This window comes from Lactuca virosa, chromosome 5, assembly GCF_052849685.1.
Source record: "Lactuca virosa cultivar CGN04683 chromosome 5, Lactuca_virosa_CGN04683_v6, whole genome shotgun sequence".
NCBI lineage: Eukaryota > Viridiplantae > Streptophyta > Magnoliopsida > Asterales > Asteraceae > Lactuca > Lactuca virosa.
In genome coordinates, this window is record NC_136430.1 from 227,200,510 (window position 1) to 227,215,534 (window position 15,025).

The following is a 15,025-nucleotide window of genomic DNA, read 5'->3' on the forward strand; positions in this document are numbered from 1 at the left end:
GGATAGCTACGAGCCTTGTAAATTATTTCTGAGTATGTTTTTGAACTCAGACTACAGTCTATTATTTTATTTCATTTTTATAATATATTTAATCTCAACCAAAATCAGATGTGTAAAATTTGTCGACTCCGAACCAATTAATCACGAAACTTTAAATGTTAATTTACGGAGTTCGGTATATCGGAATTGAATTTCGTCTGTGTCTTTGGAATCACTATGACCGAGAAAATTAGCTAGCACTTTCACAAAAGTTTTATGAGATGATGCGGACGGCACAAGAATCGAGAAATGATATTTAAATCATAAAAATATATAGTACATGTTTATTATCAAAAATATCTATTATCATTTTGGTTTCAATAATACATCTGCTTCAAATTGAAGCTATCATTTTTTTACAATGGATCACTTGATCTCTCTCATCTCTCCCCCTTGTTTCTACCTTCTTCACAATCGGCTAAGAAGAGGCCGCCGACCACCGGAGCTGCTACGTCCCTTCCTCCTCCTGCTGAGCAAAACCACCATAACACCCTTCGATCACTGCTTGTGCTACACAACTTCAACTGTCGGCAACACCCTCGTTGAAGGTGGAACAGAAAAGAGAAGGGCCGCCAGAAAACCGACTGCCCCTTTTCTTCTTCATCGATCTCAGTCGCCGAACACCTCACCCCTACCATCGTTGTTGTTGTTGACCTCCCATCTTTGCCCACCGCTTGAGATCGAAGCCCCAACTCCGACATCTTAAGTTAACAGTCGGGAAAGAGGATCGCCGGAGAAACTGGTTCCTCTTGCCTTCGACTATTTTGACAATAAAACCAACATCCTCACCCCCTCGTTCTCACCGGTCGAACATCAACACCAAAACACCTCCCACTAGCTGCTAAAACGATTTTTTCCTTCGTCCTCCCTCGTCCTTTCCCGTCGATCGATGACTGCTGCTACCCATCGGCGACCAGACCACCTATTTTGACCACTTCCGTTCGACTTTCATCCCGGTCAGATGAAGACGATGACCCGGTCGAAGATGAAGGCTCGCCGGAGATCAGTTTTCCCTTCCTTACGATCTGTCGACCACCAATCACTCTTCGAGCCTGCTTCCGTTTACTTCCTTTCCTTTTCCAACCTGATGAAGAGGAAGACCCCATTGGATGTAAGGCTGACCAAAACCAAACCACCATTTGTAGAAGTTAACAAGATCAACCCCTTCTTTGATAAATTGTTACAAATCAGCCATAGTTTGTATTATTTTGCCTAAAACAACCCTCATTTGAAATACTTAATCAAAATCAGTCCCTTATGCTAGACAATTACAAAACAGCCCTTGTATTGTATTTATTTGACAGAGAAGCCCCTCTTTTGAGATATTTAACCAAAAACATCCCGTACTTGTATTTGATGACCAAAATCAACCCTCTATTGGTAGTTATTGTTCAAATCAGCCCTTCCAATCCTTATACAAGGTTTAAAACAACCATTTTGATTTAAATTATTTCAAAAATAATCACATTAGTTTGATTTGTTACAAAACAAACCCAAAAATGTTTCAAAGTTCAAGAATGGTTAATTTGCGGTTTCTCACGTGAAGCTTCACCAAAATCAAGCATAGATCGGGATCAGGTATCAAATGTGAGTTTCTATGGCCCATCTTTTACGGTTTTAATATTTGGGGGAGAATATATGCGTGTCTATTAAAGTTTGATGATTTTCAAGTTTTATACACAAAATAGCATCATACTTCATTATTGGTCAAAAGTTTATGAAATAGCAATCTAAAATGTATAAATCATCAATAAATTATATAAGTTATAGTAGAATGCTATAAATGACATAATTACACATTGTTGTGATATATTAATTAATTAATTAAAATCACAAGATTTTAAGTAGATTGCTATATAAATATAAGTTATTTGACGAAACTTAAATTGGAAGTCTTGTTGTATATATGCTCAAATATGTTAGGAAAGCGTGAAAAGACATTATACATATAAACAAATACGCTATTCAACTTAATTATGTACAACACAAATGTACATTAACTTAAACGGTTGATAAATGACGTTTGAACAAATTCATAATAATTAATTGAAAATATACCAAAAATCATTTATTATTATGTTACTATCGATCATCACATAGAAATGATTTTAAATAAATTATATAATTTATTTTATAATTATTATAAAAATATAAATCATTTTTACTGCAATATGAAAACCGTCATATATGATAACATAATTGATTATTAGATTTTGAAAACGTTACCAAATAAATTTATATATCGCATCAATTATGAAAATGAATATTATGGGAATTGTTGGTTTCACGTTGGTTGAAACCTGGAAAATATTATATAAGCAGCCGTTATGCTGCCAAAAATTCGTCACGGCAGATAATAAAATTTGGAAATGTGTTAAGTATTATGAATATCAAATACCATAAGACTTCAATCAATAATTATTCCTAAACATCAGATAATTATAGGTGTTCGCTATACTTATAATGGAGAGTTTAGGATTAGGATGCCTAGACTCATTGTTAGGATCCAACACTTTTGGGTTTCTCTATAGAAGTTACGTTCAGTTCTAAAGCCATATGAGTTAGGATCATTTCCAAAGCTATATGGGCTACCTGATAAGAACACTAAGACCATACATCTTAGCAGAAATTCCTCTATGTCATAACCATTAATCAGTATGGAACGAGGAACGCCAGGTATAGGTTTGGTATTATAGACTTATATAGGTTGACATCCCGACATCGGTTGCTAGCTACAACGATCGTCTGACGAGTCGAAGCGAGCGTTGGCGTTCCTAAACTATAAAGTCCACGACAATAAATAAACGTGGGTGTGGACTTTCAACACTAAAATTTCCAAGTGTTGGTGCAGAGGTGGTCGTCACAGTTCGATTATGAGCTCACTTTAGACCCCAAATGTATTTATGTTACCGTATAGGATTGAAATAGGATATATACATAGATTTTGTCCACTTATACTAGTTGAAAGAGACTGTATGTAGTGGGATAGCTTGTGACTCAAAAATATAAGTGTTGTACCAGGAATTAAGTAAGTCATATAACACTTAATTAATATCATGACACGACTGGACATGGTTTATTAACTTACATTAAATAAGTTATTTAAATAAACCCTTTGTTTTTATACGTGAACACCATAGTTATGTGGGAGGAGTTCGCCCCACTGGTTAAGTGTCGGTTCCCAAGTTATGTAAGATAACACTTAAATAATATTGCGGCACGATTTTACGAAGTTTATAAATTCGAAACTTACAAGTTTTACATACAAACTATATGAACGCTTGTACAAGGTTTCATGAGTAAAATTTTACATTTTTATGATTTCACAAAAGGTGATATGACTTTACTTTATATAAATTGGTATTCAAAATCCTCATATAAATTGCATTTTGGTCATGGGAACCATAAAGTTTGATATAAGTTTGTTTTACTTATGTGTATTCTGCCAAACTTTTTACTTTTAGATTTGAACAATGGTATTTATAAATGCGTCAAAATACATTTTTATAACTCAATTATTTTATTCTTTTGATAGAAAAGTACGTATTTATAAAAGTTGGGTCACCAGATAAGTTTTATAAAACACTTTTGGTTATATAAATACTTTGTGTCAAAACCTATAGAACTCACCAATAATTTTTTTGATGTATCTTAATGCATGTATTCTCAGGTTTATTAGCAGGTTGGAAGGATTTGCATAGAAAACTTTCCATTGTTTTACTACACCTTTGTAAACGTCGGTTGTTAGGCGTGTGCCGCGATTTAGTGATAGTTATTTTCAATGAAATTTCTATTTCGGTAATAATAGAATATTATATTTGTACTATTCAATAACTGTGATCACTGATTTACGTCGCACACCTCGGAGTTTTCTCCGGCGGTCGCCGGTCGGGTGTGTGACAGATACTCTTGTAAACACCATACTGAAAATGAACCAAAATATATCAGAAATGCCACAATCCATACCAGCACAACCATCAGGGATAGACTAACCCTCCGAGTTTGTGACTTCCTTGCTAATCGTACGGGTCATGTGCTTCCAGTAGTACGGGCCCATATTACCTTCCACATCTACCTGTATTTGTCTCAATGGTCATCACAAACTGTCCAAAAACAGGCCACAACTAGAATACGCATATATCCTATCCTCGCTCTCTCGAGAGTGGCTAATCATTCATCAAATGGCCTATTACACCTACCTACTCACTCATGAAACTTCCACTAACCATGTAGTTGCTCTTGCATGCTAATTATACATAACGTTGGATTCCATACACGGTCGAATACTCGATTCTACCCTAAGCCCTTTATCAAACAAGAACAACAAATAAGGATAAATCAAACATTCTCAGGGTATAGAATCTTAGTTATGTACAACTATGATGCACACACTAAACAACTATAGTAATGATGTCAATTTCATCTAACATATAAGAAGTCCTTCTAAGCTATCAGGCATCATACATCAGGCAATTCTATCACGCAATTCCTGAAGATCCCTAGCCTACCACTAGCATGTAGTTCTATCATAATCATAAATAAAAAATAACAATGTAGGTAACTTAGGGGTTTTGGGAAATCTTCGGAAAAGTCCCAATATTTTACCCTAATTTACGAAAAAGTCACAAACTAAAATTTGTTTACGAAAAAGTCTCAATTACCGGTAAAAATGACGATTTTGCCCATTTTTCCCGGTTTACCGGTTTCACTACTTACCCGGTATTAATAAAGTCCCATTATTTTACCATAATTTACGAATAAGTCCCAAATTATGGTAAAATAATGGGACTTTAATGAAAATTATGGTAATATAATGGGACTTTAATGAAACCGGGTAAGTATTGAAACCGATAAACGGGAAAAAATGGTCAAATTGTCATTTTTTCCGGTAATCAAGACTTTTTCATAAGCCAATTTTAGTTTGGGACTTTTTCATAAATTAGGGTGAAATATTAGGACTTTTCCGAAGATTTCCCATAATTTATTGATCCGACTAATCGTACACATATTGTTCTTCCTTGGTTACTTTTCAAAACAATTTCGAAAATCATTTTGAAAACTTTTACAGATCCTTAGTTTGATTCTGGATTCACATGAATGCTCATGCAATTCTCTCAAACCAGGGCTTTGATACCAACTTGTAACAACCCAAAAATCAAGGTAACATTTTTTTATTTTTCAATCAAACAAAACCATAATCATTTACATATATATTGTTCTCAAAAGTGGAAATCATATATCAAAGTGTTCCTAATCAATATCATAAAACCAGGAGGATGTGCACAATCACCCCTTTGCTTTCCCACGATCATCTCAAGTACCTAAAACATGAACTTGACCGTAAGCCAAAGATTAGTGAGTTCCCCAAAGTACCACACACAACCATACAAGTAACAACATGCATACATGAGCCTTCAACATGACTCGACCGCCGCACTGGGCCTACAGACTATCTAGACTGCTCTTAGAGCCTTCAACATGACTGGACCACCGCACCAGGCCTACATCCTATTTGTACCGCTCTCCGGGCCTTCGTCTTGACTGGAACACCTCTTGGGCCTTCATTCTATCTGGACCACCCTGGGTATCTTGGCCTTCAGCATAAAGTCGGACTGGCTCAACCGACCAACCATAACATGTCAACATATACAATGACAATCAATTATCATCAATACAGGTAATCATGCAAATCTACCAACTAACGCATATCATAAACCATTAGGTATTCATATAGATCTACCACATACTCCGTATAACATCAATCTATATACCAAGATATCAATTCCAGTGGGCCGGCCTTGGTTCCTTCGACCCATACGTATAGTGAGGAAAACTCACCTCTCAGTCCAGAAAAATAGTTGAACAAGACACTACTCCAAAAATCAGCTATGTAAGTCACCTATACATCAAATAAGGACCAATCTCAACTACAACTCAAAATACCCAAAATACCATTAGGTCAAACTTGGTCAAAATCTGGTCAAGGTCAAAAGTCAAAAAGTTAGCTGAGTTGACTAAGCTGAGTACACCCAGCGTACTCAGCTTGTACGCTTAGCGTACTCAAGATCCAAGATCGGGGCTCCCATAGCGTACGCGCGTCGTATGCCCATGTATGGCCAACATATGATGGATGAATGTGTTCCTTTCGATTAAGGGCTTATTCCATTAAGTCCCTTCAACCAAAAGCAGATCTAGTCCCAAAATAACATCTTAAGTCATTAAGTTTCCAACTTTATGACTTTGCATGGCTAGGAAGTGCTCAATACTAAAAACCCTAACTTCTTAACTCATTAAGACATTATAGCCCATGCATGGAAGGAAACTAATGACCAAGATTGCATTTTTATGACCTTAGACACTCCAAAACGTCCAAAAGGACAACCAATTTAGTCTAGAGCATGTCATACTCAAGAACACCATTGCTTGGGAACAAAAGCACATAATAGTATCATACAAGCTACATCTAACATAACAAGTATCAAGGTATAAGCTTTATACCTTCTGGAGATGGATGAGGGTGCAAAACTTCCAGATCCAAATTTGCTCCAAGCTTCCAAGATGTTCTCCTTTCCTTGTCCTTCTTCTATGAACACCAAAACACGCACTAATGGCTCAAGGATGTACCAAAATGGATTAGGGTTTGCTATGGAAGAAATGGGGCTAGAGGCTGATGAGGGGAAGGGTCCAAACTCTAAAAATTAGGATTTGGCCTTCAGCCATGTATGCCCGGCTTACTAGGCAATGCGCCTTCCCCTAATACTTCATCATGGGACCAAATTTGCAATGATTTTTATACATAAGGGTCAAAATGTAAATACCTGGGAATTGAGAAGTAACAACTATGACAAGATGTATTAATAAAATAAATGTTGTTTTTCGGGTTTAATTTTGAAAATAATGCAAAAAGAACCAAAGGTCTGAAGATCGTAGACACTAGTAATCTTAAGAAGACCAAGATCTAAGTTTTTAGACTTGTTGAGATAATCAATCCAAGATAGAATGCGCCAAACCATGGGCATGATTTGGGCATAAGGACACCGTGTCATCTCGAAAAACTGGGAAATAATAGCTGGAAAAGGGAAAGAAAGTCTGATTGAGAATGAAAAATAATAAAAATAGATCCACGAAGAAAATAAAAAATCAGGTCTCAACTTCGTATCATGTGACCTAAAAATGGTTTAAGAAGGAAATTTTCCTTCAGCCCGAAGAAACTCAATTTTTGTATTCGTAAAATTACTGTCTTCCTTCTTATTTCGAAGAATTCCTGCATTTATGAAGTCTTCATGGATAAAACCCTCATTATCATTCTTCGATATAACAAGAGCTTTATCCATGATTTTGGAAAACAAGAATGACAGGAAAAAGAATATTTACTTAAAGGATCGATCATGTAAGGAAGAATGAACGAGTACAAGGTTCTATTTATAGTGCATGAACAAGCAGGATCCTTTGAATTCAAATTTCCTAGGAAATCAAACTGCCAGCCTGATCCTTTAGTATGTAACGGGTAAGAATCTAGAAATCTCCAATCGTTTAGGATCTTGGAATGAAGATTTATGGGGTCAATTGTTGTGGGTAGAAATTTTGACTTTCCGTTTTTATCTTGAACTTGAACTAACATCCCAGGAAAGCCCAAGATCTTGGATTCATTCAGTATCTTGGTCTGCCATCTTATTTCTTGTGATATCTTGTGCATAGACTTAAGTCTCAATGAAAAAAGAATAGACCGAGTCAACTACATATGGTCAATGCCTAATGAACGCCAAAGACTTTCGAGAAATTCGGGTCAAGAAAAGATCAAGGAGAATACCAAGAATGTCGAAATTTTATTTTTGTTATGCATATAAAGACTAGTTGATCGATGCACACACAAACACTTCCAATACTACTTCTTCTATAATTCTTTCGACACTTGAGCACATTCACAATTTTCTAAGATCAGCTAGCACCTGTAATTTTGTTTCACTTCAATACAAGTTCTAAGGTAGGTGATTTCATCACCGCCTGAGGTTTTATGTCGGATATCCAAAAGGATTAAGGACTTTCCTTGTAATTCTCTATGTTCTTGTACTTATTTATATATTACTTATTGTTGTTTGATCGACATACACTTATTTCATTGTTTGCTTGACTGATAATCTGTTTTCATATCAAATTATGAAGATATTTTATGGTATCTTGGTACCTTTTGAGTATTTTAAAGCTTCATTATGCATACTCATTTATTTGTCAGTTTAAAACTATTTTTCCCAAAAATATTCATTTGCATCTGAAAAATACTACACTATAATTTAATAGATCTTCGACTACCCTTATTTTCCACCTCGGATCTTGGGTACTGCCAAGATCTTCGTCGTATTCTAAAATCTTAAGTACTTCAGGTTTTAATATTTTATTTCCAACATCACACCATACATACTAATTTGGTTACAAAATTAGTTTGGAAAGACTATTATGCCCTAAACCTTAATTGACTTAAAAAACTAATAGAATTAGGGTTAATGATTATTTATTAAAAAAATTTAAACCACACTAACGTTTTTTGAGGATATAAAAAGTATGTAGTGAACTCGATTCTTTTGGAACCACATGTACCATTTTTGAAGTTTTTTCTTTTTATAATAGTTTTGGTCCAAACCTTTTTGGACCAAAATAATAATTTTCAACTAACCACAATGACTATTTGTGCAGTTTTGTCTTAAACTTATAAATGTTGGTGGAAATAATATTTATTACATTTAAGTCATTCTTGGATGCGATTGTGATTGAGTTTTACGTAATAAAAATTCCATCGATTATATTTTAATTTATTAAGACCATAAGTTGGATACCAAATACCCACAAGTATAATTGCACATCAGTAGGTATTTACTAACTGTGTATGAGACGAAACTGTGTTTGAGATACAATTTTATAATCGAGTAAGAGATTGAGATCACCGGGTACACGTTGCATACCCATTCTATCGCCATCCCTACTTGTTATATTATTAGTTTGACCATCAAATTCTTTTCAAAATTAGAAACTTCGAAACAAATAATCCACCTTATAGAAAATTTTAAACACAAAAGATACAACGAAAAAAATTCAAAGTATTTACCCAAACTTTTCTTGAAGTTAGATTCTAGTGTGTACAATACGTGTTTATGCTTTGTCGGGTCTTTTTCGGGAATCCAAACGCCCGAAATTTTTTATAAGTCAACTTTGTTAGTATCCTTTTTCAGCGGATGTCATTATCTACAAAGAATATAAAATTTTAATGATCAAAATGGTGGATTATGCTTGTAGGACTACAATTATAAACTAGTATTTGTTTATCTATCATAAAGTTGGATATAAAGACATTATCGAACTTTAGTAATATCATTGATATAACTTTATACACTCACTTCAACCGGTTAATTGGTAACATACGTGACACAATAAATCAAAATATTAGTTTAATCCATCATTAATTTTAATCTCAATCCTAATCCAAATCCATTATATGCCAATACGATACAAGACTGTATAGGACTGACAAAAGTATACCACGGAAAACTAACCAACGTGTTACCAACCGAACCAAGAAAGTTGGTAGCCAACATGTTTGGTTGGTAGTACCGTACCTACCAATTCATTATATATATATATATATATATATATATATATATATATATATATATATATATATATATATAAACGAAATCGTATATTTCAATTGTCAATTGTGTTTAGTGTTTATAGTTTTATGAATATTATGTAAGTCATTTGGTAGCATTAATTAGTCGATAGTTGTCACTATGTTACTTTAGCTTTAATTAAAACGTAAAATTAAAACGTTACTTTAGCTTTAATTCAATAGAATTATTTTGTAAATTAAAAGAATTACATAACTAATTTCTTTACTAAGCGTCAAAATTACCCGATGTTTTTGTTTAAGTCTAAATCTTACAATAAAAAATTAAAAGAAGTCGGTATATATCATCACCAATTTGTATCAACCAAACTTGTTGGTAGCCAAACATATTGGTATCAAATATATTTGGTACGGTACCAAGGATAGTTGGTATGGTATACGGTTTAAGGAATAAAGAATCGGTACCGTACCAATTTCATCCTTAAGATTGTATATGAATATCTTATCATGGGTAACTAACAGGGTCTTACGGCTTAATGAAACAAATAACCAAAGTAACAAGAACAATTAATTATAGTCCAAATTTGAAATCGAATCAAAACTTGAGGTACTGGATTCCAAAATAAACCAAAATAGAAAGATTCTGTAAAACTGTCCGTAAAACAGGTTCCATACAAAAGTTTCCACGTGGCAGATCATCAACCACAACGCCCAAAGCAGCTGTATGTACAATGGGGACTTGAAAAGAGCTTACTATGCATGAAATCATATATCCATACATCTCTCTCTCTCTCTCTCTCTCTCTCTTTAGTATTTGACAAACGTATGCATTCGTCCATATTTAGTATCCTCACTGATTGGATGAACTGAGTTCACCTGAATACAGAAACAATAAGGTAAACAGATTGGGTTTTGAAAGAGTTGAATCGAATTCATGGCTTTTGGGGGTTTTCAGGTAAGTGGGTTTTCTTTAATTGAATTTGAAATGATAATTTTAATCTCCCCCAAATTTCTTTGATGTAAATTGGCTTCAGATTTTGTGCGAAGTATTTGAGTAGTTTCCTCTGTATCTGAAATCAAATTTGTAAATAAACAATCGAACCTAATTGTTCTCAAATTAAGTGTCGATTTTGACCAATAGTTTATCGCAGTAATCGATTTTTGCCATGTTCCTTATTATTCGATGCTAATCATTTAAGACGAATAGGGTTTGTTCTCTGATCGCCTTAGCCTTCCACTTTCAGTTAAGAGTTCGAATGTCAAAGGTCAAAGATTGGTCTCTTTTAGATGCAATAAAGTCAAATCTTGAGAATTCATGTTGATTTTATTGTTTCCCTACTAAATACTAATCATTTGTTCAATTTTATGGAATAATCGACTAATTTTTTTTATTTCAGCGGAGTTTATTTATACATTTTGATGTTACTCCTATGTTCCCTTAGTATGTTTTAACTTTTTCAAGTCAAACGAGATATTTTCTAGTTTACATTTGAAACTTTTTTCAAAGAAAACTGATTATTTAGTTAGTACTTAGTTAGAAAATTGAAAGTCTTAATGTTTATCAATGGCCAATGACCCTATCAAGCAAATTTAACATTTTGTAGTGGAATGAAAGATGCATCATCTTGAAAAATACTCGAATAACCGATTGTTTTATTTGGTATTAAAAGTAGGGTAATGGAGAACATGAATGAAGAGATTGATTTGGGGCTTTCTCTTGGTGCTACAAATCAACGTGTGGAGTCTTGTAGTAATTCAGGTGTAGGTGCAAATGCAGATTTAGGGTCAAGATTAGACACGAACACAAAGCCATTTGTGAGACCTCATCCTTTGACTGAGTTGGTTTGGTCAACTCAAAATGGTCTAACCATCAAGTATACTGGCTGCAGCCCCTGTTTTGCTGACACAAAAGATGATGAACGTGTGATTGATGCCTCTTTTTTCAGATCAACTCTTGCTCACACAGGTACACATAAAATGACAATAAGGGCAATTTTGTAAATTGTTATGAGTTCAAGGGAAAAGTCTCATTTAGTTGAGTTTCAGTCGTTCTTTCTGCATTAAGTGAAAGAGAAACACACATATACATAGCTTACCAGATTAATTCATGTTCCCTTTAAGCCCATTAAGTCAAAAAGAAACAACTCCTAGTACTGAATTTTTAAATTCATGAGTTTTCTAAACTGGTTACATTGTTTTATTTCAAATTTTGTGAAGAAAATAAGGAAATTTTGAATTCGGTAAGTACTAGATTTGACCATAAAAGTCAAAAAAGTATGCAAGGGATAGCAATATAATCGAGGAGTTTATTTTGGAAAACAGCTGAAAATGTTGGTGATTTGAAGTGTCAAGTGTGTCCAATTTATTGAAATGGATAATTGTAATAAGGGAAAAGAAAAGGATTTTATAATCAATTCAAAGAACATACTAACTACTGAAATAGGCAATATACTTTACTTTTTTTTATAATTCCCATTACTTCTTTCTTTTTGTTAGAAGTTATGTCCTACAGATTGCAGGAAATAGGCAATATACTTTATTTTTTATCCAGAACAGCAGCATATTTATATTTTTTAGTCATAATAGCAACATACTTACATAAGATTATTACAACATAAGCAGCAGAAGCACATTCAAACATGATTTATTACATCTGTTTAATTAATTTTTTCAAAAGACAAGTCCAAACACCCCCTGAAATTTGTTTTTTTAGGTCCACAAAACCGAAGAACTGCTGATCTTCTGCCACTACTCTCTAATGAGCCAGAAAAATTAGAAATCAAGACTGAAAACACTGACAGATTCACCATGGATGTTGGATTGCCTTTGAAAATGACACAAGAACACATAAATGTCAAAAGGGGTGAAGAATTAAAAGAAGAGGGTAGTTCGAGTGCGCCTTTTCTTGAAAAAATGGAAGAAACTGCTGAAAATGATGTCATTGTTAAAGATTCTATCTTGAAAAATTCAGAGAAAGATCAAAAAGGAGGTGAAAATAGAGAAGAGGGTTGTAAAGAAGATGATGATGAGAGCCATAAAAGCATGGAAAGTTGCAACAGTGCTAATTTATCTTCAAAAAAGAACAAGGGATGGAGATTTGAAGAACAGTTGATTATCGGAAGTAAACGAATCAAGAAACAAAGTCAAGAATATTGTCCTGTGGTCAAACAAGATAGTTCTTTCATGAATTGGATTTCAACCATGGTCAAAGGCGTAAAACCCTATCAAGAAGAAACTCCTCGTCCATTTGATGATGATCAGAACAAAAGATTAGGGTTTCAAACTGTTTTTCAATCGCTTTATTCACAAGATCCAAAACGACTCGAAACAAAAACAGAGATCGACGATAAATCTGTTAACGCGTCTAAAGAAATCATTTTGTTCGATAAAACAGCATCCGATCATAACCCGTATGTTAATTTGAACCAAAAAGCATTTGGGAACTTATGGATCACTCGTCTTTTTCCAAAAATACCCTCCAACATAAATACTTTAGTCGCCAAAGATTCATCCACCATCGACGCCTCTGCTTCTTTTGGGATGAAACAGTTCGAGAAACCTGTGGAAAAGTCAAAATGTTTCTTTTGTGGGAAAACGGGCCATGAATTACGCGATTGTTTACAGATAAATGAGAATGGAAATGTGTTCTTTAAGAAGAAGGTATCGAGTTTTAATGAAATTGCTTCAACTTCTGGGAATAATAAGCTGTTTAATGAAGAGAAGATACACAGAATACCTAAAGGAATGTTCGACACCATAAGAAGCCTTAGATTGTCTCGAACAGATATCCTCAAGTAAGAGTTTTCGCTTTCTTTGTACCATTTCTTATTCTATTTTCTATTATTGATTTCTATTATTGATTTGTAATATCAGATGGATGAATTCCCATTTACCCCTCACAAATTTAGATGGATATTTCTTACGTTTGCGTCTTGCAAAATGGGAAGAGGGAGTAGGGGAAGCAGGGTATTATGTTGCTTGCATAACAGGTATTGCCTCATACTTCATAACTTCAAGTTTTTTTCAAATCCAAAAATACTATGAATTATGTTAATCTTTATAGAAATTGGTTACTTAGTTCTAATAAATTTGGTGTTAAGTTTGTAGTGATTTTCATGTCATTTTTGAATTTGAAACGTTGGAAAGTTGACCTTGAAAGTCAAACTATCTTTTCTCTATATATTTTAGAGGGAGCATCAAAAAATATTTGAATAGAATACTTAAAATTGTTGATACTAACTATTTTACTATGATGTGTGGGACCATGAAGATGAAAATCCATCAAAAGGATCCAAGAAGCCTATACGGGTTAACATTGGAGGTGTTGAATGCCTTGTTGAAAGTCGATACATCTCCAACTGTGATTTTCTTGAGGTAAAGTTATTGTACTTTCCCTTTTGATGTATATAGGGTTAATGCAAGAAATAGCAATGTACTTTAGCATCCTTTTGAAAATCAACCAATTACAGTATTACCATCCAAATAAAAAGCAATTTCAGTGCTATAACTAAGTATATTTTTCAAAGTATAATGTCTTATAAAGAAAATAACTAAAAAGTACAGTGTTATAATTGGGTAAAATTTTCGAAATACGATAATGTAATAAAAATAAATGAAAATATGTTTGATGTGATATTTGATTTCCAGGATGAACTCATAGCTTGGTGGCAAAGAACGTTGACAAGTGGACAAGTTCCGATGGAAGAACGGTTGACCTTCAAGTTGGAGGAGAGAGAAAAGTTAGGGTTTTAATTGCAAGAAACAAACTGTAGAAAATTTTGAAGCAATGATTTTCCTTTTATTCGGCTTGTAAGCTTTCCTTTTTCTATACGACATTGGTAATTGTATAATTAGTATAGTGAGGTTTTAAGCTTTTGATAATAGGTGCTTTAACAAACAGACAACAAAAGTTTTCATCTTGTTTTGGGAAAAGTATATGTATATATGTATGTATGTGTGCATATTTGGAAGAGATAACACATGAAATATTCACATGCATGTGTTGGATGTTATTCGTTACAAATCGGACATTTTAGTTTGTAACCTATGATATGTTTATGAAGGTTGTGAGAATAGATTATTGCATTGTATTTTTTTATTTCTTTCTTGTTATCGCATTGTATGTTAAGTCTATTTCTTATTATGACATTGTATATTAAAAAATCGATATGATTGTATTGGTATCAGTTTGCTATTTCGTATTATGACATTTTTTATTTCTTTGGGTACATTTAAGTGACTGTCCAAATTATGGATTTGGTCTTTTCGGCCTAATTTCTTTGTGAAGTTGATCCCTAGACTTGAACCTCGTTAAAAATGATCCGTTAACACACCCCACGTGCCCCTTGCATGAGGTAAAAAGGTCTA

The 15,025-nt window shown here is 33.8% G+C and overlaps 1 protein-coding gene and 1 long non-coding RNA gene across 5 annotated transcripts; both read left to right on the forward strand.

Moving 5' to 3' along the window:
- Nucleotides 1–345: 345 nt before the first annotated feature.
- On the forward strand, nucleotides 346–8,054 carry LOC145114785 (uncharacterized). The gene is made up of 2 exons (XR_013711227.1): nucleotides 346–1,626; nucleotides 3,710–8,054. It is a non-coding gene; the product is annotated as an uncharacterized LOC145114785 (long non-coding RNA).
- Nucleotides 8,055–10,253: 2,199 nt separating this feature from the next.
- Nucleotides 10,254–14,756, forward strand: TZP (zinc knuckle (CCHC-type) family protein). Of its 4 annotated transcripts, none has more exons than XM_079050868.1 (6): nucleotides 10,254–10,554; nucleotides 11,329–11,624; nucleotides 12,372–13,452; nucleotides 13,532–13,647; nucleotides 13,929–14,032; nucleotides 14,306–14,756. In XM_079050868.1, exons 2-6 carry the CDS (start codon nucleotides 11,336–11,338, stop codon nucleotides 14,408–14,410), a joined length of 1,695 nt encoding a protein of 564 aa, XP_078906994.1. In that variant the 5' UTR covers nucleotides 10,254–10,554; nucleotides 11,329–11,335; the 3' UTR covers nucleotides 14,411–14,756. The 4 variants fall into 4 exon arrangements, with proteins under 4 accessions (XP_078906994.1, XP_078906996.1, XP_078906992.1 ...); XM_079050870.1 differs by having other exon boundaries at nucleotides 11,332–11,624; XM_079050866.1 differs by having other exon boundaries at nucleotides 10,255–10,613.
- Nucleotides 14,757–15,025: the final 269 nt, after the last annotated feature.